The sequence below is a fragment of the Fulmarus glacialis genome, unplaced genomic scaffold (assembly GCF_000690835.1).
Source record: "Fulmarus glacialis isolate BGI_N327 unplaced genomic scaffold, ASM69083v1 scaffold18927, whole genome shotgun sequence".
NCBI classification, from domain to species: domain Eukaryota; kingdom Metazoa; phylum Chordata; class Aves; order Procellariiformes; family Procellariidae; genus Fulmarus; species Fulmarus glacialis.
In genome coordinates, this window is record NW_009224069.1 from 35,685 (window position 1) to 59,491 (window position 23,807).

General features: G+C 42.4%; 2 protein-coding genes across 2 annotated transcripts in view; one reads left to right on the forward strand and one right to left on the reverse strand.

Moving 5' to 3' along the window:
• The window catches only part of PTX3 (pentraxin 3, long), a 4,779-nt gene extending 3,848 nt beyond the window's left edge, over window positions 1–931 (reverse strand). Inside the window, exons 1-2 of the mRNA XM_009582043.1 lie at window positions 784–931; window positions 1–386 (exon numbers count right to left, since the gene is read on the reverse strand). The exon at window positions 1–386 is cut by the window's left edge and continues 160 nt beyond it. Coding sequence (XP_009580338.1) covers window positions 1–386; window positions 784–931 — 534 coding nt within the window. The remainder of the gene's footprint in view (window positions 387–783) is intronic.
• VEPH1 (ventricular zone expressed PH domain-containing 1) overlaps window positions 1–23,807 on the forward strand; it is a gene marked incomplete at its 3' end in the record, with an annotated part of 59,531 nt that overhangs the window by 15,409 nt on the left and 20,315 nt on the right. Inside the window, exons 4-7 of the mRNA XM_009582044.1 lie at window positions 5,622–5,798; window positions 7,235–7,428; window positions 15,821–16,041; window positions 22,773–22,982. Coding sequence (XP_009580339.1) covers window positions 5,622–5,798; window positions 7,235–7,428; window positions 15,821–16,041; window positions 22,773–22,982 — 802 coding nt within the window. The remainder of the gene's footprint in view (window positions 1–5,621; window positions 5,799–7,234; window positions 7,429–15,820; window positions 16,042–22,772; window positions 22,983–23,807) is intronic.

The window sequence follows — 23,807 nt, forward strand, 5'->3', positions numbered from 1 at the left end:
TTCTGCCTCAGACCTCCTCAGCCAAGTGCTCTCCAGCCAGCCGAGCCTGCTGGACATGTTGTGGCTCAGCAGCAGAATGTGCTCGAGAACCTTTCCTTGCTCAGACTCGTGAAGCCTCTTGGCTTCTTCAGCTTGATCACTGTTCCTCACAAGCGCCTGCTCTACCTGTGACATGATGTGGGAGGTGACTTTCTCGACCACGGTGGTGAAGGTGCCTGCGAGGTTGGTGGTGAGCTGGCTCAGCTCTGCTTTCAGGGTCTGCAGGTCCACCTTCAGGATCTCGTCCATTGCCTGCAGCATCATGTTCTCTTTCATCTGCGAGTTCTCGAGCATGATGAAGAGCTTGTCCCACTCGGTGTGCTCTCGCTGGCAGTCGCACGAAACAGCTGGAATGGAAGATACAGATATTGCTATTCCTTTGTACTTACATTTTTAAACAGAGGGAGTATTTGAGAAAATCTGGCTCTGTGCAAGGCTTACATGCTCTAGACTGTCAGTGTGCTTCCCTCTACATCAAAACAGAAAAGTACAGTAGTGTGTATTATAGCAATTCTAAAACTGTCATCAGCAGTCTTTTGCAGGAAAACTGAAAAATAAAGAGTATAAAGCAAATTCCAAGGCACACCATCCAAGTGCTTTAGCATTTGCTGTCCATAATAATCTACTGGTACAAGCACATGCTTCTTCCTCTGAAAAAAAAAAATTTGTAATAACTGTTACAAGAGCTAGGCAACAAAGAATGCAATTCTGCACTTAACACAAATTTAGTTTAAATCTACTTACTTTCCTCAGTACCAAGAACTGGACTTTCGATTTCATTATCCAGATTCACATACATGAGATCATAGTCATCATCTTCATCCAGAACAGAAACAGAAGCCCTGAAAACACAGAACAGCATAAGCAGAGAAAGTATTTCTTGGGGCAACATTCTCTAGCTGCTTCCTGAAAATAGCTGGGCTGTCTGGAGCTAAAGTCTAAGTCAGACTTCTGCAGAGACAAGACTGCGAGTGAGACGCAGCGAGCCCCTAATAAATGCTCCGAGCGCCTCAGCTTGAATGAATGAGCAATGCTAGTGCCAGTGTTGTAATAAGAGCACTTCTGACTGTTGGTTTTGGCCGAGAGGAGAAGGGGGCGTGCAGCTTGCTCAATTCCAGCCTTGCAGGTTTGCACTGGGGGGAGATGTACTGACTCGCAGAGGGGAAGAAACGGGGAAAGCTGCTCTTGCGAGCTGCCGCTTCCCCTCCGAGAGCAGATTGCTGTAACGTGCAGCAATGTGAGGGTGAGAGAGGGGATGAAATCACTTGGAGTTCGCTGCCTACAAGCACTGGCTGCATCGGTTGTGTGGTTTTGTGTTATTTGTTGAAAGGAAAGTGTTCTCTGCAAACTTATTTTGCAGTTGGTATGTGCCAGGGCTCTGGAGGGGATTGGTAGAAAAATAAACATACCTGGAGTTGGTTTGGATATACGTCTATGGCTTAACCTAAATATTGTAGCTTTTTTTGATAGTTATGTATAAAAACTTCTATTGTATACTAACAGTTTACTGCTTTAAGCAATAAAGGAGAACTCATAAAGACGACTTGTTAGAGTTTTGCTTTTCTAGCCCTAATTACCAATAACAACAACATTAACTATGTGGATAATATGTTACTGCTAGTATCTTGTTTTGGGAACATGTTTCTGTTAACTTTGAAAAAACAAAACAAGGCACTCTTGGATTAGACATTAATCTAGTGCTAAGTATTATTGTTATTGGTGTTAATCTGTTTTAAATTCTGGAAAGCTTATCAGTTCAATGGGCCATTAATTGTTTCAGAGATGCATTGCTTAGGTGAGATTAGGGGTAATATGGTACAAATTATATATTGGCTATGAAATATTCAGAGACTAGCAAAAAAACCTAACATAATTGCATCTAACTTGCAACCTGTGTTCCCTTTCCATTTGAGTCTCTGGTTTAGCCCCTTATCACTGTACACAGGAGTGTGTAAAGAGGGCCCTGTGCTTCTGTTCTTGCTCATTCTGCCTCTCACACCTGGGCCACGAGTGGGAGCTGTGGCTGTACGAGGTAGCAGAGTTGGTGTGCGTGGCCTCAACCATTGCCCCCACCTGCAGCGGGGACCAGGAAGCACTTTGCAGGTGTTGCCTTTTGCTGAGGAGGCAGGTAAGGCTGGAGCTGCCTGCTCCCCGGCTCCTCCAGGCTTGCTCCACACACCCCAGGGCAGCCCGCGGCCCCGGGGGCCGCAGAAGGCTGCCGAGAGCCTGGTGCTGCACCAGACGCCTCCCAGTACCCAGCCTTGCTTGTGCAAACCTGGGTTACCTGCGTGTCGGGCTACTGACCATGGTACTGTGCTATTCCTAAGTGCCAAGATGTCTCACTGTTTCACCCTATGTGTATATGGGGTTCCTGTCACTGTGGGGCCTCCAGCTGCTCTCCTGCAAATGCAAATAATAAATAGTAAGTCAAAGCAATATATTAGAAACCTCAAAAATTTGGTAAAGTAGAGGTGAACATTTTCAGGGAGGTATGTGCCTAACTTGAGTCATCCCGGGGAAAAAAAATTAGTCTTGGTGCATGGGCTTTTATCTTTGAATACTCAGCTTGAAGCGAATGTCAAAACACTGCTGTATAGCTTCGAGAGCTCCTTCTGTCCGTGCTACATTTGCAGTGTGCTACCAGGCTCATTATTTTTTAACAAGCTCTCTATGCTGCTGGGTTGGGCAGAGCAGAGACTGAGCACAAGGCAACCTTTGCAATTCGTGCGTGCAGGGAGCACGGCCAAAGTGCGCCCGGGGCATGGTCCTGGGGCAGCCGGGGCGGGCTGGCACCGTCACAGCACGCAGTTGTGGTTGCTCCTGCTGTACGTGCCTCTTCCCTGCCTGACTTGCAGCCAGCGGTGCAAAGCCATCGAGTGTCCCCAACTGTATGTTAGTTTCTGCCTGAATTGCATAATTCCTAGTGTGTGGTCTGCTTGGAAAGTCTGAGAAAATCTAATCTGGAAAGTACTGTGAGGGTAAGGGTGGTAGGGGAAGGAAGAGGGAAAGAAGGTAATTAAGAAGTTGAGTATAATGTTTTTCCATTCTCAGACAACAAACATACTTTTCAGGCTCTTAGTTTAGACTGAGACAGACGAAGCAAGATGAAAAAAAGTGAATTACTTGGGAATGGGCACGGTATCGCCTCTGATGGCCCAAGCTCTGAGAATCAAAATGTTGGTGAGCTGCATGTGTGTAAATCCCTTAGAAACTGAAAAGCTGTGACAAACAAATGGCAAGAGGTATACTTGGAGCTAACTCAATTGGGTTGTGCTTCACCACCTTTCTTATGTTATACAAAGAACAGACACGAACTGTGATGTCTGCTTGGATTGTTTACAAGTTTGTATGGACAGGTTATTCAATTAAAAGCAATTCCATGTCAGTGAGGTCATCTAAATATCACTCCAATGTGATGGGGTTGCTTCTAATTTGCCTTTGCTTTTAATTTACCTTAGTTAGTGAATATAAACCCAGTATGTTTGCTGTATGATAACTGGAAGATATTGCCCAAATTTGCATTTGTACAAAGTATTTTTATTCAGAGAAGCTTCATGGCTGCAATCCATCATGTTGTGTCACGTCAAATTGCATCTCTCCTCTAATACATCTGATACTTAAAATGCTTGCTTTCTCAGATTGAATAATTAGTCTTACTTTCCAGACACCTTCCTACCTGTGACATCCCAGCTTAGGCAATAGCATGTCTTAGGTTAGTGGCTGTCTTTCCTTGTTTAAAGTTGCAAAGTTTTGGTTCATCTCTGCTGAATTCCTTCCCTCTACACTTTTACAGCTGAGATGAATTTTGCCAGGAACGTGGGAATTTCATCTTTTGCAATTGTTACCATTGCTGAAATTCAACTGGAGCTTAAGGGCTCTGCTCCATATGGGCAGAAAACTTCCAGTGGAAACTAAACGTGTGCAAGCGCAAAGAGAGGACTTATTCCTGTAAGCACTAAATTATCGAAAATAATTTTTAGTGTATTCAGTTACAAAATTGTTCAATTTCAAACTCAAATGCGAGTCTAGAAAAGTCCAAGTAAATACATCCTCTCGCCATTTTAGTTCTAAGTTTGGGTGAATTGGTGCTTTGCGTGAATCCCACGGTACGTTGGTGACACTCGTAAAAAAGTGACACTTTTTTTTACAGACTCGCTTGTAACATCAGGAAGAGATTTGCACAAAGAATGTGGCTAGAAAATGGCCAGAACTGAACAGCTTGCTAATCTGTTTAGGGTAATTAATCAGCAAGTGTCTTGCCTTTGCAACTGGCCTTTGTGCTTTATATGTAGAACAAAACAAGGCAGAAATTCGCCGTGTCTGTGGGACTAGAGGTGAGGTCTGAACCTTGCCTTTAGGACTGCAGTGGTTGTATGGAGGGCTCAGAGCTGCCTTCAAGGAGAAGCCAACGATTTTTCAAGCAGAATAAATGCTTCAGGGTAGGATGCAGAAGTGTGGCTGGCTGAATAGTGTGGAGGCACTCCTCCGAAGCATAAGGACCCCTCAGGGATCATTACACGCCGTTCGACTAAAAGTTGTCTGAACCTGCAATGAATTATATGCTAGTTACTTGGCTCAGCAGTGATGTTGCAAGACCTAACAGTGTTTTGGGGTGCATTTTCTGTATCTGGCAAGAGCACGATGTGGTCCAGTCTGACCCATATATCCTTTTTCTACCATCCATGAAGTGACCTGCTTATCTTCCAAAATTATAAGGCTCAGATTTAAATGGGAGAAAAAGCAGCAGGCCAGAGTGCTAGTTCCTATTGGAAACCAAATCCAAAGAGACCTTAAGGACTTTCAAGGGTTTACAAAAAGGAGCCATACTACATTGCTATAGGCAGATGTTTTCCATATGTTGTTCAAGTGAAACTTAAATATATTGAGGCAGGCATGTACAGCAATGTGAAGTTATATATTTTGGTATGAGCCTGGGCTTCAAATTGAATTATGCACAGACATCTTAAGAAAATGTGTGAGAGAGGATTTTGCATATCTTTGTCTGTCTGCAGTTGACTCTTTCTGGCTCCTTTCTATTCCTGGAAATGGCATCCTTAACTATTTATGTTCAAATTTACTGTCATGCATATTTAGTTCTCTTAACCAACTATTCTTTCCATATGCTGCTTATTTAATTTGAAAGTCTGAATCTCAACAAAGGAGAAATATAGCTTTTATGTGCTTTCTAGCCTTCTTTTTTCTTTTTTTTTTTTTTTGTTTTGGGTTAATTTAAATCACACTTAGTTTGGTCTAGGACTCAACAGAGTACCATCCAAATGCTCATTAAGCAGCCTTCTCATGATATTGTACTTGAGAATGAAAATTATAGTTAATAGGATTTTCTTTTTTTTTTTTATACTTATGTTATTATACCTGCAATGATTTGTTCTATTTAGGTTATTTATTTGTCTTCTTGGGCCAGTATATATTTTTCTACAGTGTGTTTTATGTCTCCCTGTTTTTGTACTGATGATTCTTAAAAACTGGTGTCTCTGGGTGTGTGCTGATTTTCTAGGGCTGTCTCCAGTGGTAGGGTGTTGACGGACAGTAAGTCACTGGCCTCTCATTTGCTCTGTTCTCAGGGAACTCGATGCTGCTGCGTGTCCTGCCTGCTCTGTACGAGAAGCAACCGCAGCCGATAAACCTCCATCTGAGGGAGCTGGTGGCACTGATGGCTCAGCTGGATCAAGCCGAACAACACCACCTCCTCAGGCTCTTCCAGATCGTGGCCAGGAAAAAAGAACTGGGGGTAAAATCATGTTTGGAAGATCTTACTGCTAAATGCTGCGCCTCCTTTTGGAGGAGTTTATTTGTTTCAGATGACTTGGCAAGGTCTGTCTGCTAGCTGCTCTCTGAAGTGACGAGTCCCATGACATGCATGACAGTGCTTTCCTACGCTAATTCCCCGTGAATTCTTTAATTTCATTCCAAATCCTCCATCTAGTCATAAAGAGAACATAACAGTGACTCTGCTGGACAAAAACGTTTGTGTTAAACCAGTTTTCTACTTTTTTGGCTCTTCCTCTGTCAGCTGAGTATGAATTCCTATAACTATGTTTCCATTAGAATATATGAACTGTATTAAATTACATATCAAGGAAAATCAGAGTGAGTTAGGAACTGATTAGGAGTGAGATGGAGGTTAATTAACTAAAGCAAAATATGTCATGCTTTGGAAATTGCATGTCATTGACAGCACCCAGCGCATCAGAACAGGGCACAAAACTACCTGCTTTGTGAATTTATGAAATTCATAAAATCTTTGGAAAAGAAGAATCAACAATAGTTAGTATCTTTCCCCAGGTAGAAACTTTATCATAATACACAGTCCCAGATGAAATAGAGCTCCTTTTGGAAGCAAGGGACTTGTCACTATTATTATCGTTTATTACTACTAACAACTCAGCCACCCACCTGCAGTATTTTGCCAGAGCGACAGGTATTGACTTGCTAAAACTGATAATCCTCAAGAAAATAACAGAAGAATGGGTTACTTTATGCCCCATTTCTGGTTGAACTGTCTTTCACACAGATGCAACAGTTTCACTTACTCAGAGGTGTATTAGTGTACATGTGTGTTTATATGAAAAATAATCATTCAGTAGATAGTTGTATACACTGTATCCTGTTTGTAAGATGATTTTAAGGACTACGCCCTCAGCCTCTTGAAAATTGTGTTGTTAGAAGAAATGACAACTTGCCTACAGCATTTTTTTTGTGCAATGAGGATCTTGCCTCTTATTTTTTCCTCTGTTCCAACTATTAACCTTGTCACGTTATTTAGTTTCCAGTGGAAACTAAAAATTTCTACTAATACTTTAATTTACTGTGTCATTGAGGAAGGCCAAGTCCTATGTTGTTTTAATCAAAAAAGTATAGGACTGGCCCAGAGCAAAGGAAATATTTGGTGAGGGTTTTTTTTGTCTTTTTTAACAATTGGACATTTCCTTACTTATATATGCATAACTGCAATATTTCAAGGCTACAGCTTATCCTTATTCCATATGTTGAGCTGAACTTCGATTGACCTCAGCGATAGCTCTGTGCAAAGGTCAGCAAGGGTGGAAAACTATTTTACTAAATCAAAGTCTAGTGTTTTATTTTTATCACTCCAATGTACAATACCTCTGTTGGTTATATGTATTCACAATTACAAATGTATTCACAATTTGTTTCTGTCTGATTTTTTTAATAGGTGCTGAAATATTTGGACACTTCAGAGACCCTAACCATAGTGACATTATTCTAAACATACTTATAGAAATATCCAGCTATGAACCAACAGCCTTAGCCACTTTTCTTCCGATGCTGAAAGAAATTGGTGAGAGTTTTCCAAGTTTGATTGGGCAAACAGCAAAGATCTTTGGAGCTGTTGGACATATTGATGAGGTAAGTTTAAAAACAAAAGAAGTTGGTTGGTTGGTTTTGGGGTTGCGTTTTTTGGGGTTTTTTTTCTAAATCTTGTATAAAGTAATACATCTAAGTATTCCTTTCTTCACGAGTAACCAGACTGCCCTACCAGAACATATTCCTGGTTATAAGACCACGAAAGGTCTAGACTGTAATACAGGTATGGCTAGGAGAGCAAGTACCACAAAAATCAGATGTGGTATTTTAAGACTGAGACTGCCCTTTGATCTTCTAACCAAGGAACAGTCACGTAGTGAAGGGTCTCTGCAGAAATGGGGTTTAGGTTAGTGGGAAAGAAAGAAACTTTCTAGAAGAGATTAATGAGGATGAAAAAGGTAAATATTTAAATTCTCAAACTGTAAAGATAAATGTATAAATTATTATTATTATTTACTGTGTATCTGGTCTGTGCACATACATGTTCTGTTTATATGAATTGTCTTTTTATTGAATGGCTAAAACTCCTATTTGATAAAAGCACATAATTGTCATTATTCCAAGGGCTGAGCTAAGTTAGGTTGTGTTGTACCTATATGTGAAATGAAAGGCAGAGAAGAAGAAAACCGTATTTTGCACACCCTTTGTATGATATCGTGGTTTAGATGCATATAGCCTTCAGGAATGTTGTAAACATGCAGTGAAATATGGACTTCCTCGTACAGTGTCATCCAGATACTTTGGCTTTGTAGCTGTAGTTAATTGGATACTTCAGACAAATGTCTTTATAATGAAAACGCTCAATGGTGATGCTGGACTCAAGCCTCATCACAGGAACATCTTGGTTTGGGATCTGACCCAACGGGAACATTATGCCTAAAAAGGATTTACAGTGACAAACTCCTAAAAAATAATGGCAGCGTAATGAATTTGCACTGAAGTTTTTGCTTTAGTCATGACTGTGCAGTCTGGATGCAGGAACGATGTTCACCTAATCCAGGTGCCATGAACAGACTCAAACACACTGTGTGTACAGAAACTGCCAGGCAGCTCTCAGGTCCCAGAGCCCTCTGCCCTCCCCAAAATACCAGCTCCGACGGGCAGCCCAAAGATCCCTGCCTCCCCAGCAGTGAGGGATGCTGCTGATGAAGATCCGACATTAGCCCTGTCCCGCTGGGACTGGGAAAAGCCCTAGACCCTGATAAGACCCCTCTTACCCTGCTGCTATCCCCTGCTCCTAAAAACACAGCTTGGAGGGGATTACCACCATGAGCTTGTAAACTACGTGATTGCTCAAGACCTTGGGTGTCCTGAGGACACCAAACTGGTTAGACTTATTTATGACACATCATGATTTTCAATGAGATTTTATTTTCATTCCCAGGTATGAGCTTATGTGTCTTTCACTACTGTTAATACACATTTTCCTTCCACCTCAAATCACAGTTCTGTAAAGGCAAAAATAATGTTCTGCTGAATTCAAAGAGTTTCTGGTAAATAATTCAAATTTTTATGGCTGTGACAAAACTCGATTATATAGCAGAAAATGAATGGTATGTAATAAATCTAACCATTTGCTGAAGTGTGGCACTGATGCCTGCCAAACAGTAACCTGGATAATTTATTTCAGCGAAGAGCTGAATCCCGCAGTTTCCTTGTCCTGTCAGTGATCCTTGAGGCAAAACTTGCACTAAGTCAACTGGAGTTTGTCTGCATAAAGGCTAGAGATTTCACTGTAGGTTTTGCTTTTCTGAATCAGACTTTTTGATTGTCTTTCCTTTGACTCCGCTGGAGGCCAGTTTGGAGGAGGAGGGGAGAGAAGTTGCATCATTTTGCTGTGCGGGGCAAAATCCTCCATATATTCATCTTCTGCCTTTAAGATGACGGTTCTCTTTGCTTGTTCAGATACAAAGAACGATGTGCTCTCATCAATGATATAGTGGTAATTGGAGAATCTCCAGAGGCTTTTGTCTCCAGAGAAAATAGTTTCTTTTGGCCCCTAACCAAAGTTAGTCCCTTAAGTCTCGGGAGTGGGCGTTGTTGGGGGGTTAGGCTCTGCGCCCTGTACCACAGCTCACTGGCAGCTGTTGGTGTGTTCGGGCAACAGCTCTGCTCGATGATGAAGGATCAGCGGTGCAACTTGAAGCATATCACCTACCTCAGTGTAGGCACGTCAGGCAAACCCATCGTAGGGCATCAGGGTGCATTACGCCCTGTTACGTGTTGCTGAAGGTGAAACAAGACACGTGAGAAATGCAGGGAAGTTTAAGGAAATTGCATGACCTTTTTAATAATGCAGAATTGTCTTAGTAATCCTCTTAGATGAGCCAGTTGCACTAATTTAAATGGATATTGTGGAGCGGGGGAACCTGCTGGGAGGCAGGGATGAGGGTTGGGGGCCAGCCCCTCTGTGCTCCTGTTCGCTGGCATGGATGGATGTCGTGCAAGTCTTATTTCACTTGTTGCAATAAGGCCAATCCTTTCTCCTTTGGCACTTAGTTTTGAGTGTGTATTGGCTGGGCGACGGGTGTCTGATTGCTGTGGGTACAGCGCAGGAAGATGCTACACTTGCTGTTTCTGTTGATCTTGAGCTTTATATTCATTTAAAATGCAATTTATCTTGTAAGAATCAAAACCAGGTTTGGTTTGGATTTGTAAATCTTATTTCTGTTGCAGGGGGTGGGGGGAGAAGACAAAATCACATTGAAGACTGTGAACCAAATGAAGTTTGTACTTACATCACCCCAGCAAAATTTACCTTTATGAGAACTGCAGCTGACCATATTTAGTTCTGTGTTTAATACTTAAGAGTCAACATCTCCTAGAAGCTTTACAGCTTATAACTAGCTAATCCTCAAATGAGCACAGCTGGGATCAGAATTTAAGGATTTAATTTGGATTCTGTATTTTAGTGTGTTGAACCAGCTCTTCCCATGTGAGTGTCTCTGAGGTCCCTTTTCCACTGTGTTCTGCTACTTAAAAGGAACTGAGTTTATTTTGTCTTTTGTTGTTGTTGTTTTATACCAATACCAAGAATAAGCAAGGAACCAACTGGCCATGTTGCATTTCATATATTGTTGGAAACTATAGACTACAGTAAAGTTTACAAAGAAATTATTTGCAGAACATTTTCTCCTAATATTTTTTTAATCTGTTGGTTTGTGCAGATACATGTAGCTACCAAGTGTTACACACGCAGCCTGGGCAAGCTTGCATTGAATAATCTCCAATCTCTCTCTTGTAAGTGTCAAGTAACTGGCATTATGGCCCGTGTCATATGTCTTACTTTTCTAAGAAGTTGCAAGCTGCTGACTTAGCAGCAGACTGCATTCCAGCCCGCTCTGCTGCTGTGTGTTTGGAGGGATGGCACGCTTTTCATTTGTTTGTAGTGGGCTCTGTTTTGTTGGCATCCGGGAGACCTTTCGCTAGATACTCAAAAACATTGATAAAAGCAACATGCAAAGGGTGGCAGAGGTGAACTTTCCAATGTGAGACGAATGGCTCCTCTCCTCTCGTTTTCTAAAACATATCTGAATTATGGAAGATCTGCCCTGATTGAAATGTGTAAGTAGTTACCAGTGTTCCGGTGACTTGATTTTGTTACTGCAGTCACCTTTGAGCCATATCAGTCCGGGAGGCTCATGACATCAGTGCCAGGCTTGCACAATGCTGTCACTTGGACACAGGTTACACATGTTGAAACCCCACCACTGGATCTTCTCTGGAAGTTGTCCCCATTCTGTCCTGTCTCCTCTGTGCTGGGCAGAGGAGCCGGGGTGGCAGAAAGAGGCTCTTAGTTCTGTGGCTCAAGCCAGGGAGAACATCTTGGTGTGAAAACAAAGGCAAGCTCTCCAGGTGAGGAGAACACAATATACAGGAGCTCTGGGGCGTCCTGAGGAGCAAGTAGGTCTCGGGTGCCATCTGCATTGGCACGGCTGCCCCAGCCCTGCCCGTGAGTGGTCTGGCAGCTGCCTCTGCCAGCACCGCAGCTCTCTGCTGGAAGACCTGGTGCCTCCTGCCTTTCCTCAGTGGGGAGCAGTACCTCTGTGTCACTGGTGCTCCTGAAGGGTTTGGATGTGCTTCTGACAGTGCCACGCTGCCAGTTCAGTTATTGCCTCCGGTATAAATGGTGCAGAAAGAGCCTTAAAATGTGCTTGGGTGATGGCTGGGCATTGCCTGCTGGAGCCAAGGCTAGGCACCATTTTGGGTGCAAAACTTATGCTAGAGTTGCTGGGGGGGGCTTAAAGTTTCCCATTTTCTCCTTATCAAATACTTTTGTTTCGTGGGGCTTTTGCCTCTTCTGTGATGTGGCAGGGGGGCCCCGCAGGCGGTTTCACATAGCAAGTTCCCTCTTCCTTCACAGGCATTGTAACTGGTGGTCTTTCTCTCACCTCACCTTCTACTTGTGAGTTTTGTCTCTTTACCCTAAAAATTTTTTATTTTATTTCAGGGACCTTGACTGCTTTGTGGCCCACAGTTTTGTGGGGATATGAGGCAGGACATTCGTTGGTCCACAATTGCCTGGGGTTGCATCAGACCAGACGTGGTGACTGAAGGGTCCTTGTGGCTCTTGTGTGTTTAGTAACACAGTGGATCTCTCATAGTCCTTTTCCCTTGTAAAGGTTTTGTTTGTTTTACTCCAGCAATTCCTTGTGCAGATTTTGCCCCCACCCTTTGTGAGCCAAGAGACAGGTCATGTCTCTGGATGTTCCCATGCAGATTAGGCTTCTTGAAAGGGAAAAAAAAAATCAGCGATGTATGGGGCATCACTCACTGCAATGCAGACAATCAGCCTGCGATAAAATAAGCAGAAACACATCTGGCATCATAAAAGCTGGACAGATCTTAAAGGCTGAGTATATAACAATGAGCGCACCCACAAGAAAGAATTAAAATAATACTCTGATCTAAGCGTAACTGCTAAGTTACAAGCATTACTGAAACCAGTTAATTTATTTAGATCAGGTCCAAGTAGAAACGTGCAAGCGGCAAAATGGTCCCTGCAGACACATGCACTGCTGATGGTCTCATCTCGCAGCCCACCATGGAGGCAATGCCTTCCTGAAAACCTCTGTTGTCACTTCTCCCCCTCTTCCTTTTCCTATAACAGAGCCATGTTACAGATATGCTGCTGGTTTTTACTTATAGACGTGAATCAGCATCAGCATCCCCTTCCCGGCCAAGCAAAACAAGTGGGAAATGAAACAACAATGGTAGTGTTGGAATTTTATTCATTGACATTTTATTTCACTGGGAGGTTTACTTGGGCAAAAGAGGTGGCAAGGATTGAGGCTTGGCCCTTTATGGTATAGATTGCAGATATGAGCAGAAAATCCTTTCTGCTGGCTTCTGGAAAGCAACCTCTTGTGCTTTCACTGAACTGTACTCTCCACCTTGGCAGTTCAGACAGACCCCTGGGGAGATGAGAGGTTTGGCTGAAAAGAGATCCTTTTATTTTAAAGGTTGCCCCCTTGTTTATACACACCACTTCTGTTGATGTCAGTGACAGTCTCATGGGTGAAGTTGAAATCAGAACTTGTCCCTTAACCATAAATTTGTGCAAAGCAAAACACCATCTTGGGGCATAGGTCAATCGAACATTTTAATAATTTTTTTTCCAATAACTGTATGTTTTGAGCCAACTGGAAATCGGAGTTACTTCTGAAAGCCTTGTGATCTCTTCTTGTAGTATCCTGAGACTGATTTTAAGATAAAGCAAAATACTTTGCCACACCTCATTGCTTGTATTTTAGATCTTCACTTACTGGCAGATGTAATGCCATAAAATGCAAGGAATGCTTATGAAAAAATACATGAATACATAAAATAAGCATTGTTAAAATAACAATGAGTTATGTATATCCAGATAGGCTTTCTGAAAATTTTTGGATAAAAATTGTGGCAGGGATGATGACTGCTTTCATGTTCAGCTATTTTGCTGTAATTTTGTTTTGTATAACAGCTACATATTATATTACTCAGTAGAGTTTATTGTTCTTTTACCTCACTCCAGGCGAGTAGCAGCATTTCAGCATGGCTGGAGACACTCCAGCTGGATCAAAGTGACATGAAAATGGTCAAAACTTCTCTTCCAGTTACGTCTGCTGCACAGTTTGTTTAGGAAACAAAAATGTGTTTTAAATGTTAATTGAGCCTGTGTTTACCTCTTGGAGGGAGGATCGTCTTCCAAATAAACTAGTGAATATGTACCAAAAAGTCAACCTCTTTCAAGCCATTGAGAAAAAAGCTCATTCCGTCACACCATCCCAGCCCATTCGAAGATGTAGCTGTAGTTTTTCCCCATATGGCTGAAAGGAAGCAATTTGTCTGATACGCTTTTCTCATTTATCTCTGTCATGGCATGGTGTAGTAGATCCTCTTTTGTTTGAAATAAGTTGACTGTTTCTTCAAAAAATGCCTTGCTTGTGATGCTCGGGCCATGTTCTGCCAAAGTCCCCCGTGTATTTTTATGGCCCAGCTGTACTTGGAATCAAGCTTTCAGCAATTTTTTCTCTCCTGTTACACAGTCCCAGAAGAGAAGAGGTAATAATGGTATTGCCCCACAGTTTGAGGACGTGTATGGCCACGACTTTCCCTCCTTTTCTGCTAGCCCTTGGGAAGAAGAGAATTTTTTATTTTCCTAAAGTGTCTTTGCTTGTGTTTCAGCACAGGCTTTAAAAGCAAAATATCTCCCTATTTCTGTGACAATCTGCTGAGTACCAAGTGGGTTTCACTGAGCGGAGCCATACCCGGTTACCCCAGTGGAGGATCTGATATGAGCTCCTCAGTTAATTGCTTCTCTCTCTGCTGCTTTTCCCACTTAGATATTTCTAGGATTGTGGAACCTAATACACTTAGGACAACTATAACAAAACAGAAGAACCCTAATGCATTTCTTCACCTTTGAGGTTTCTGTTTTAGTACGTGAATTTGTACACGTACATACAGAAATAGTTGGAACTGGAATTGTGTGCCCTTGCCAAGGAGAGATGATAAAGTATCTTTGCTAGAAAATATTTGCATGTTTAATATTATGATCTGAAACAGCCCTTTTAATCCTAATTTGTGGGGGATGTGAACTCGCTGATAAATTGGCGAGATCACATGCCTGTGAAAAATTGCCTAGCAAAACTTTGGCTACAGAGGGCATATCAGAATTCAGTGCGTTGGCAGTGATTGATACAGCTGCCAGACAGCGCCTTATCGCGTGTGATGAGATCTTAAAACGAAACCTCATTTTAAACTTCTCTTTGTTGCAGTGTTAGTCACGGGTCTAATCTGAGTGTTGCTCCTAAATGAATTGCTATGAAAGGAGAGAACCCCTGTGATTTACGAGGTACTTTAACCTCTCACCATTAGCGAGAAGAGATGCTGATAGTCCCCCAGCTCCTGCCCGCTGCCCCTCGCTCCTCTGCCGACGCTGTGCCGGAGGAGTCCCGCTCAGTCTGGGTAGCACCGGTGACGACAGGCTGTTAGGTGACACTGCTAAATATAGCAAATCAGCAACACCCAACAGGTCCAGAAAGGAAGTCGTGATTGGGAAATGTTTTATGGTCTGAAAAATAGATCTTCACTCCTGGCAAAGTGTTTGTAACAGCTAATGGCATACACAGAATTCACTGCAATTGCCTGGTGACCCTTGATTATTTGCAGTTATGGAGTGGAGAGTAACATGGACAAAGCAAAAATCTGGACATTAGCCCATTAATACAATGAGGCTGTAACGAAGACACAAAACCACAGTTGTCGTGGGTCACGCAGTGCCATGAACCAGTGCAGACCAGAGCCGCAGGGTGTGTTGAGCTGAGGTCTGCCGGCAGGGTACAACATGTTTGCGTCCGTGCTAATACCTCCGCGAGCTCAGTGTGCAACAGGTCGGGTACAGACACAGGGAAAAAGACCCTGGGGGAGAAGATCCTGTGAACTGGAGCAGCGTGTGTGAGCACTTGGCCCCTTGTAAGAGAGTTTGCCTGCCACAAACAGCAAAGAATAAAGCAAAAAAAAAAAGGGCACAGAAACTGGGTATAGAGAAGTGAAGTAGCTTGGCCAGGGTCATAAGGCTCATCAAAGATGAAAGGGGAGCTAGGTCTGCTGCTGGTGCTCTGATCACTGAGCCACGCTGATCTACCACCCTAGAGCAATGCTGGGCCCTTCAGAGAGGTTTCGGGGACTCTGTCTCTAGGTTTGAGGAGGAGACAAGGTGTACTGAAGTTAGGCCGGGTTAGGTAATACCAAGAGGAATAAATGTAACGTCAATAGTACACAAAAATAAATATAGCGTTTGATGCAGTTGCCTTTTTGTTAGTTATCGTGGGGTAGTCACTATTCCCCAAAGATAATGTTTTAATCAGCAGCATGCACACAAACCTCCCCTGCACAAGCAAACAATGAATTAATTTGTTTAAAGTTGTTTTTACCTCCTCGTGTTGTCTAGGAGCGAGCCAGAATATGCCTGATGTATTTGGTGAACCAGTTGGCCAACATGGAGCACTCATTTCACCATATTCTTTTGCTGGAAATTAAGAGTCTCACTGACACCTTCTCGAGCATCTTGGGCACCCAGAGCAGAGATATCTACCGCATGAGCAACAGTTTCACTGCCATAGCCAAGCTCCTCGTCCGACAGCTAGAGAACGACAACACATCTGGAGCCAGGTAAAGCTAGTCTTTGTATTTATAAAGCCACAGCCATCTCCATGGCTGTGTGAGGCAGTATAAATTTATGTTAAATATACTCAAGTTGCAATGAATGAACAATCAGCTGAAAGTAAGATGTACTGCAGTTCCTATAAGTTGCTACATTGCCATTTTCAAATCGATCTTGATATCCCTCTTGTATCGTTCCAGTATAGACTCACTCAGCCATTGGATTGCCCAATTTATAGGGTCAGGTAAGTGTAAAATAGTTTACAGACACCTGATGGGCAACATCCCTACTTGTAGAAGTAACTTGAGGTATGCATTTCAAATGCAAGCATAAGGATGGTTGACACTAAAGCAGAAATCTGTAATTAAAGGGTGGCAGTAAGAGCTGTAGGTGCACTGCAGACACCAGCTTCATGCTGCCAGGCAGAATGACCTCTGAACATTGTACAACAGAAATTGCATCATTTGGCACTGAAGAATAAAGAAGCTTGTTCAAGTTTTAGCACTTAAAGAACAGGATGAAAGCCATGTCTCAGATAAGTAGACTAAGGCAATCTAAAAAGCTTCAGTTAAAAATAAATCAGTGAAGTCAGGCTACATAATTATCGTTGAGTTTATTCTAGAAGATAACCACTGAAGCTGATGAAAACAATGACTGGCGTAGCTCCCTGATAAAGGTTTGCTAAAAAAGTCTGAAAAAAACTTCTCAAGCCTTGTATAAAAAGATGTTTTGCTCACTCAGTTTCTTTTAAATGTGCATCCTAAGGTTAAAGCATTGGGAGCGTTGCTGCATTCATCATAGTAAGAATATAAGTGTTATTTAAATATATGGTGGTAGTCACTTTTAATTAGGGAGAGACTTATAATTAGCATTCTGTATACTGAAATAGGTCAAGAGGGCACAAAGGAATAGTAATTCCGTGACAAAATTTAACACAGATGTCAGAAAACTCATAACCATGAAGGATAGCCTTGTCTGTCTCCAACAGGCTTGTGGAGTTGGAGCCAAAACATTGAGGTCATTCAAGAAACAATTAATTGGTATCCTGGAGAGAGTTAAAAATGAAAAAGGAGAAGAACTCTGATATAGTCCCTCATTTTACAAGAAGACTGTAAGAAACCTCCAAACTTCACCTGGTGGCAGAAACCTCTGCTGAAATCAAGCCCTCGGTGCTCGATTTGTAAAAAGTTTCATTGAAAATAGTGAAAAAGCCTAAGTGGAGATAGCAAAAAGCAAAAAAAAAAAAAAGAGCACAAAATTACATACGCGTTTTCCAAACTAGTCAAGTTCAACTGTGAAGAAGAGTATGCCAGATGTCATTTAGTGAAGGGGACCAGAAGGATGTCGTGTTCTGGGAGCTGCAATGAAGCAGTGCAGAAATTGAGGCTTCAGTAACAAAGCATAATAATTATTCATGCAGCCCACCATATGCCTTCATTTATGGTAGAAAAATTACTTTATTTGCTAAAATGTTGTGATACTCGTATTTCTTATCTTGTGCACCTAACATTTATCACCAGATCTGGTAAAAAGACAAGAAAAGGTTTTCATTAAAATGTTGTTGCTGTGTTTCTCCATTTCTCTCAAAAATTCCCCTTTGTTAAGGACTTGCTTTGCTGAGGAATAGAAGCTTCTTCATCTGCGTGTGTGTGGTTACAGATGCAAAATACTGTTTGGGTGGACAGCCTGGGGGAGGAGAAGGGAGGAAATTATAATATTTTTCAGTGGATTTTTCTGAAAACATCCTTATTTTCCTTCAGGAAAAAAGCTCTACTGATTATACTGAGCATGAAAGCAAAAGACTTTGGTTGTTTGCTTGCTAAGTTGTGTTCGCTTCCGAGTGACAAATTTGAACACAGCCATGCATATAAGCGAATGAAAATGTAACTGCTGTCTTCGGAGTATGAAAGTTGCCGTGGGGCCAGGGATCCAGACTGTGGAACACAGACGATGAAAATGCACCCACCTTATCCCAGGGCTGTAGTGGAGCTGCTCAGAGTTTATTCTGGTTTAAGGCAGGGCAGAGTTTGGCCTTATGTCTGCAGTGGAAGGAACTTAAAATAGACATTCCTCCACACTGTTTTGTTGTTAGCAGTTTTTAATATTTCTGTGGATAAATTGCTGCTTTTATGAGACGGGACAGTCCCTGTGATGCAGCCTTGCTCGCCATGAGGCGGGCGTGAGCATAGCCAGAAGCGATGGGTCGGAAAACCTGTTCCTGATGCTCTTCTGGGTAAGGAACGGTGTCCCAGGACAAGTCTGCTGCAGCGGGGTCTGCCCCGCACGCAGCCGTCTCAGGCCAGTGGCAGGGCCTGGACCCTTTCAAACAAGCCTTTCTGAAATTATTCCTTATTCTCCATCTGCCGCTTGATTTTTTTATTTTTTTATTTTTTAAATTTTATTTTTTCCTGCTTCATCTGCCTAATCCTCTGTGACCCTGGTTCCCTGTACCCTTCCAGCTGCCATTGTCTCGTTATCTAAACGTGGCTATGAGACATCAGAGTGAAACACTGTTTTTTCACAATTACAATTTTTAGGTATTCTTTGGGTTTACATTTCAGGCCTGAATCAAACATAATATCAGCTATATAGGACAAGAACAAGTATGAAGCAGCGGTTAAGGCTAAAATGAGAGTTCTCCAGTGATTTAAGTGGAGTTTTTTCTGACTTGTACCTAGCCTAAGTGGGACCAGTCCATATGTCAAAACGGAAATGCCCTCCTAGCTTCAGAGCTGCTGCAGTTACTGAACTGCAGTGTTTTTTAAAGAGCAGCAATCCAGAGTACTTATGCTGTGAAAGGAAAACAGGATTTTAAAATGTGTGGCTGGATTATAACCATTCCTTCCAGAATTGTGTGTTTACATAAGAAGAAACTGATTTCTTCAGAACGATGGCTGGCTTGGAGTTGTTTGACACAGGGAATTTTACATGCAGTTAGTGGAGAGTAGAATTAAAACCATGTGATGCTCTGTTGCCCCTTACTGTCACAAAATTGCAAGTTATTCAGTCTCAGGGGTGCTTTTTAAGAACACATACTGAGTTTGAATGGACTGATCCAACCTAGAAGTATAGCATGGTCAATTAAAAGAAGGCAAGAAAGGAAAGAAAGAAAGAAAATTTAATGGCGCTTCCAAGCCCTCATTCTGGGTAAGAACTGAGCATAACAGGCTATACCAGTGCTACTCATTTTAGTGTCGTGGCTGGATGAAATTATCTTTTCTCCTTAAAGGAGAGGATAGGTCTAGCACATGGCATCATTGAGCATTCATTTACCATTCATTTGCCTTTCATTTTCTACTGTATTTGTCCTTCTTTAAATCAACATTTGTAGTGGTGAAGAGCGCTGTAATAGCGTCTAAGACTTTCCTATGTTGGTAAGGGACTATGGTGTGATTTAATTCCGTGCAGGTACCAAGAAGCCTGTCTGCATGAAGCGTGCACCCTTGCCACTCTGTGTCCTGCCTGGCCCCCGGGAGCAGCAGCCCTGCAGGCAGGCCAGGCAGTGCATGCCACTGCCTGCTGCCTGTGTCCACCAGCATCAGCTATCAAAATGTTCTGGCCTCCCCCATTAGTACCTTGAGTGCAGAGGCTGCGAGCGGCGCTGCACATGAAGTGCCAGAGGATGCAGCCTCCAGCTCCCTGTGGCACCTCAGCCTTGAACGTTCTCCAGCTGATGATGTTTCCGTAATAGGTTCCTAGCAATATTTGGAAGCTCTTGATGGGCTTCCCAATTGTGAGCCAGAGGTTTTGAGATCACTGTTGCCATCCACCGCTTGCCTTCTTCAAATCTGCGCTTCCGTCATATTTGAGGAGGTGATTATGTCTGTACATTGATGAACCACAAGGCATTGCCTCCATCCGCACAGAGTTGAAGCCCTGGAAGCAATCCCACCTTGAGTGTATTTTTAGCAACTTCTATTTGTGTATGCTCTTTTTCCCATTCTAAGCACCTGACTGGTGATGTTGATAATGATGCTGGTGGTCTGGAGAAATGCTCTTCAAATTAATGTATCACTCTTGACTTGCTGACCTGTATATTTAGATCTCTTTCTACAGAGAATTTAAAAGCACTGAAACGATGAGTAGCACAGCACTATCTTTGCAAGGCAGGTCCTTATGATTTTTCGATAGGTTTGTGCATCCTTTTCCTCTCGAAAACAGCCTGAGCTTTGGTGTAAGCTGATCCTGCTCCAGCAACCTCAGCAATGTACCGAATGTCTCTTGCCAAGATTTCAAACAATAGTTTATTTTACTGTTGCTGGAAGGGGAGGCCAGCAGGAAGGTCTGCCAGGCATCCCGTTGGGCGTGGGGAGGAGGCTTCATTGAACGTTTCGCTTAGGGTATGTGCTTTTGGCTTCACGGGAATTGATGCGAGCGCAAAGCGGGTACACGTGAGAGCAAGTGGTCCCCTGCGTGCTCTGCCTCCCTCCCGCAGCGCCTGCAGTTGCTCTGAAATCCCGGGCACCAACAGGGTCAAAACAGAGGTGGTGGTTTGAGGAGCACCAGGCAGCGATGAGGCCTGTATGCACTAACTTACTGCTGCTTTACGTATGGCAAATAGGATTCATGAATGTGTTTCTTTAGGAGAAGCATTTTCTTGTATTTCCTTCACAAAGCCATCAGAGCTCGCTGGGAGAGTGCTGGACAAAAAGGTGCTGTTATAAAAGGCCGTTTTATTTCCAAACATCATCAAGGCTTGCTGGTTTGGGTCTGTCATTCATAAACCCCATCAGTCCATCAATCCCCTCTCTGTAGCCAGAGGGCTTTATATGTATATACGTATGTAACAGACGTTTTTCTTGGTGCTTAGTTCCCACAATGGGAGCAGTGTTGAGAGTTATGTTGGAGTGACAGCTTCCTAATAAATTAAATCTTGTCCCACATCTCCAGAAAGATTTGTTAGCAAAGGTCATGCCAAGGTTCTTTATTACAGAAGAATAATTTTTCAAAGTGTTCTGCATTGTTAATATGAGATCTTGCCTAAATTAAAAACAAAACAAGACAAAACTTGCCAACTCCCCTGAGAAATATCCTGAACTGCCTTTATCAAAACAAATGAAAAAGTGCATTTTGTGATGCAGTATTCGTGGTTGGTTTTTTTAAACATGCTTTGTTTCCACAATTGGTAATTTGCAGTATTTTGGAGGTTTTAATAGGCTTCCCGACTGTGAGCATGACTTGTTGAGACTCTGCTGCTTTGGAAGTGCTATGTTAAAATTCTCATTTGTGGCTTTCCATATCCATATTTTACAGATTTAGCTGCTCAGATGTTTGCTCATCAGGAAAAAAAACCCCAAAGAAATGGTCAGAAGCAAAACGAGCTTGTTTTAGAGCTGTGGGTAGAGTTTAAAAACTAAATACTGTCAAATACCCCTTAATTCTCTAAGAGATTTCTGATTGTCTTTGTACTGCCTTCATGATTTTTTGGTCCCATTACTCCATGGTTGCAGGAGTAAGATGGGAATGTATAAATCCCCAGCAGAAGGCACCTCCCTGAAGAAGAGGGAAAGGAGCAACAGTGCTTTTGCCACTGTATGCTGTTGGTCCCCTGGGAAATTCAGTCCTGCTGCTACATAAAGGCCAAGCAGCATCTTCAAGGGAGAGTGCGGATACCTAAGGTTTAGGTTTCTGGCGAATGGCCCAATATTCGGAGGAGCTGAGTCTCACTGCGGGCTGTGAGCTGTGTAGGAACCCAGCAAACTCTGTTTTCAGAAGCCCTGTTTTGGGGAATCCAGCACTCAGACTGAAAACCTTAATCTAGGAAAAAAGCTGGTTTTGGGCACGGAAACGGCCGCACTTGGAGTAGGGTGTGACATCGGCGTGCCTGCCCTTGCCCTGGGTTGGGGTGGTGGACCTTTCATCCTGGGACCCTTCTGCAGAGGGTTTCTGCTGTGCCCTAGGCCTTTGGCTGGTAGCGATTACTGTCCCTGCGGCAGCACTGCTGGGCTTCCAGTGAAGACAACGTTTTTCACTGGTCGGAGGATATTTTAATTGCTAGAAAGCAAATTTTTACCAGCAGTATATTTGACAGCAGATTTCTTTTTGTCCTTTAAGATTAACAGCTTCCCTTCAATTTATTTTAAAGTTATCTTCGAATTTTGCATTAAAAGGTTACATATTCTAAGACTAACATAATGATCAAATTTAAAATAAAACAGCTTGTCCTGCAGTCCTACAAGTTCATTTTAACTCTTCATTTTCTTTCTCTTTTGCTGAACTTCAGTCACATTGCTTAGAACTTTTCCTGAGCCTGTTTCTGTCCATGTGCAGTGTTTTAATAGATATTTTTTTGTACTCAGAGTACAATAATTCAGTAGGAACTGCATGTACTTTTGTAAAACCTTTAAAACCACAGACTTCTGTAAACTCTGCAATTAGCTTGACCTTTGGTTTATGAAAATAATGTAATAAGTCACTGTTTAGCAAGCTTGAGAGAATGGTTTAAGTTCAGTTGAAAAACTTTTTGCTATGGGCAAGAGTTGGGTTTTGCTTATGCAGATACAGCACATGCAGTTTCCAATCCAGTGTGGTCAGAGATGTTCAATGTTTCTGATCCATCTGACAGAGATATTGATCTAGAAGATGTTTCTGAAAATGATTAATCAGCCTCTAAGAGAATCTCTGCTGAAACATAATTATTTTACCAGATACATAACACAGGTCACAGGCAGAAATGCAGCATCAGCATCGCTATGAACACAGTGTGCCAGAGTTAAATCTCTGCTTTCTACTTCCTTAGGATGGAAAATGATACTGAAACAGAATCTCCTGTACCACTGGATGATTTAAAATCTGTTATGAATGGAAATGAAGAAGATGAAAAGCTTCAAGTTAAAATACAGGCTTTTGAAGAGAAAATAAATGTCGACAACAGTACTCCTGGCTCAGTGCGGAGATACAGCTTAGGCCAGGTTTCTAAAGAAGAAAGGAAGGATATGAGATTTAACAGGTATGGCTCTGTAAAAATGTGTAAGTGGTTTTCATGAATATCAGTTTTGTAATAAAATGTTATCCAAACATTAAGAATTTGGTCTGCTTGCATGATACCTAATTTTAACCACGTCTCATATCCATGAATTCAAAGGCTGGATAAAATCTTTCTAAATTGTTTATTTAATCTCTCCTGTGCCCTAAAACAGCACAAGGGATAGGAAAATATTTGCATACAGATATTACTAGAAAGGAAGATACAGAGACCTTTCTTGGGTGCTAACGATAGGTATCAAATGTTTGAATCAAATTTTGCCCGTGCGCTGTGTGAGATGAGTGTGACTCTCCCGGGACCCTGGGTGAGATAAGGGCTCAGACAGCGATGCACCCGTGCTGTCCTTAGGCTACCTGGGCACTGCAGCTTCACAGCGGAGGTTTTCTCTTCTTGCTCCAGTATTTGCCCTTTCAGTCACTTCACTTCTACCCTTCTTACTCTTACGGAGGCTTAACTTCATCCTCAGCACATAGGTACGGGGCAATGAAGGACTGGAGGCTGAATCTTGGTTCAGTTAAATGGCTGCTGGATGGCATTTTTATGATGTGATCAATAAAGCATATACTCCAGTCCTGGGTTATAAGTTTCTTGCAGATAGGCTGACTAGCTCCCTCTATGGCATGCAGATGTTGTGATATATGGATATTATTTAGTTTCATTTGCTTATTAAAGCTGTGGCTTGAGTTTTGCTTTTGAAATGCATATTTACCAGAAGATACTTGCCTCTGGCTAAGTAAGCCCCACGCTCAGCTCTCTGAACCAGCCGCACAGAGGTAATACTGCAGAGCA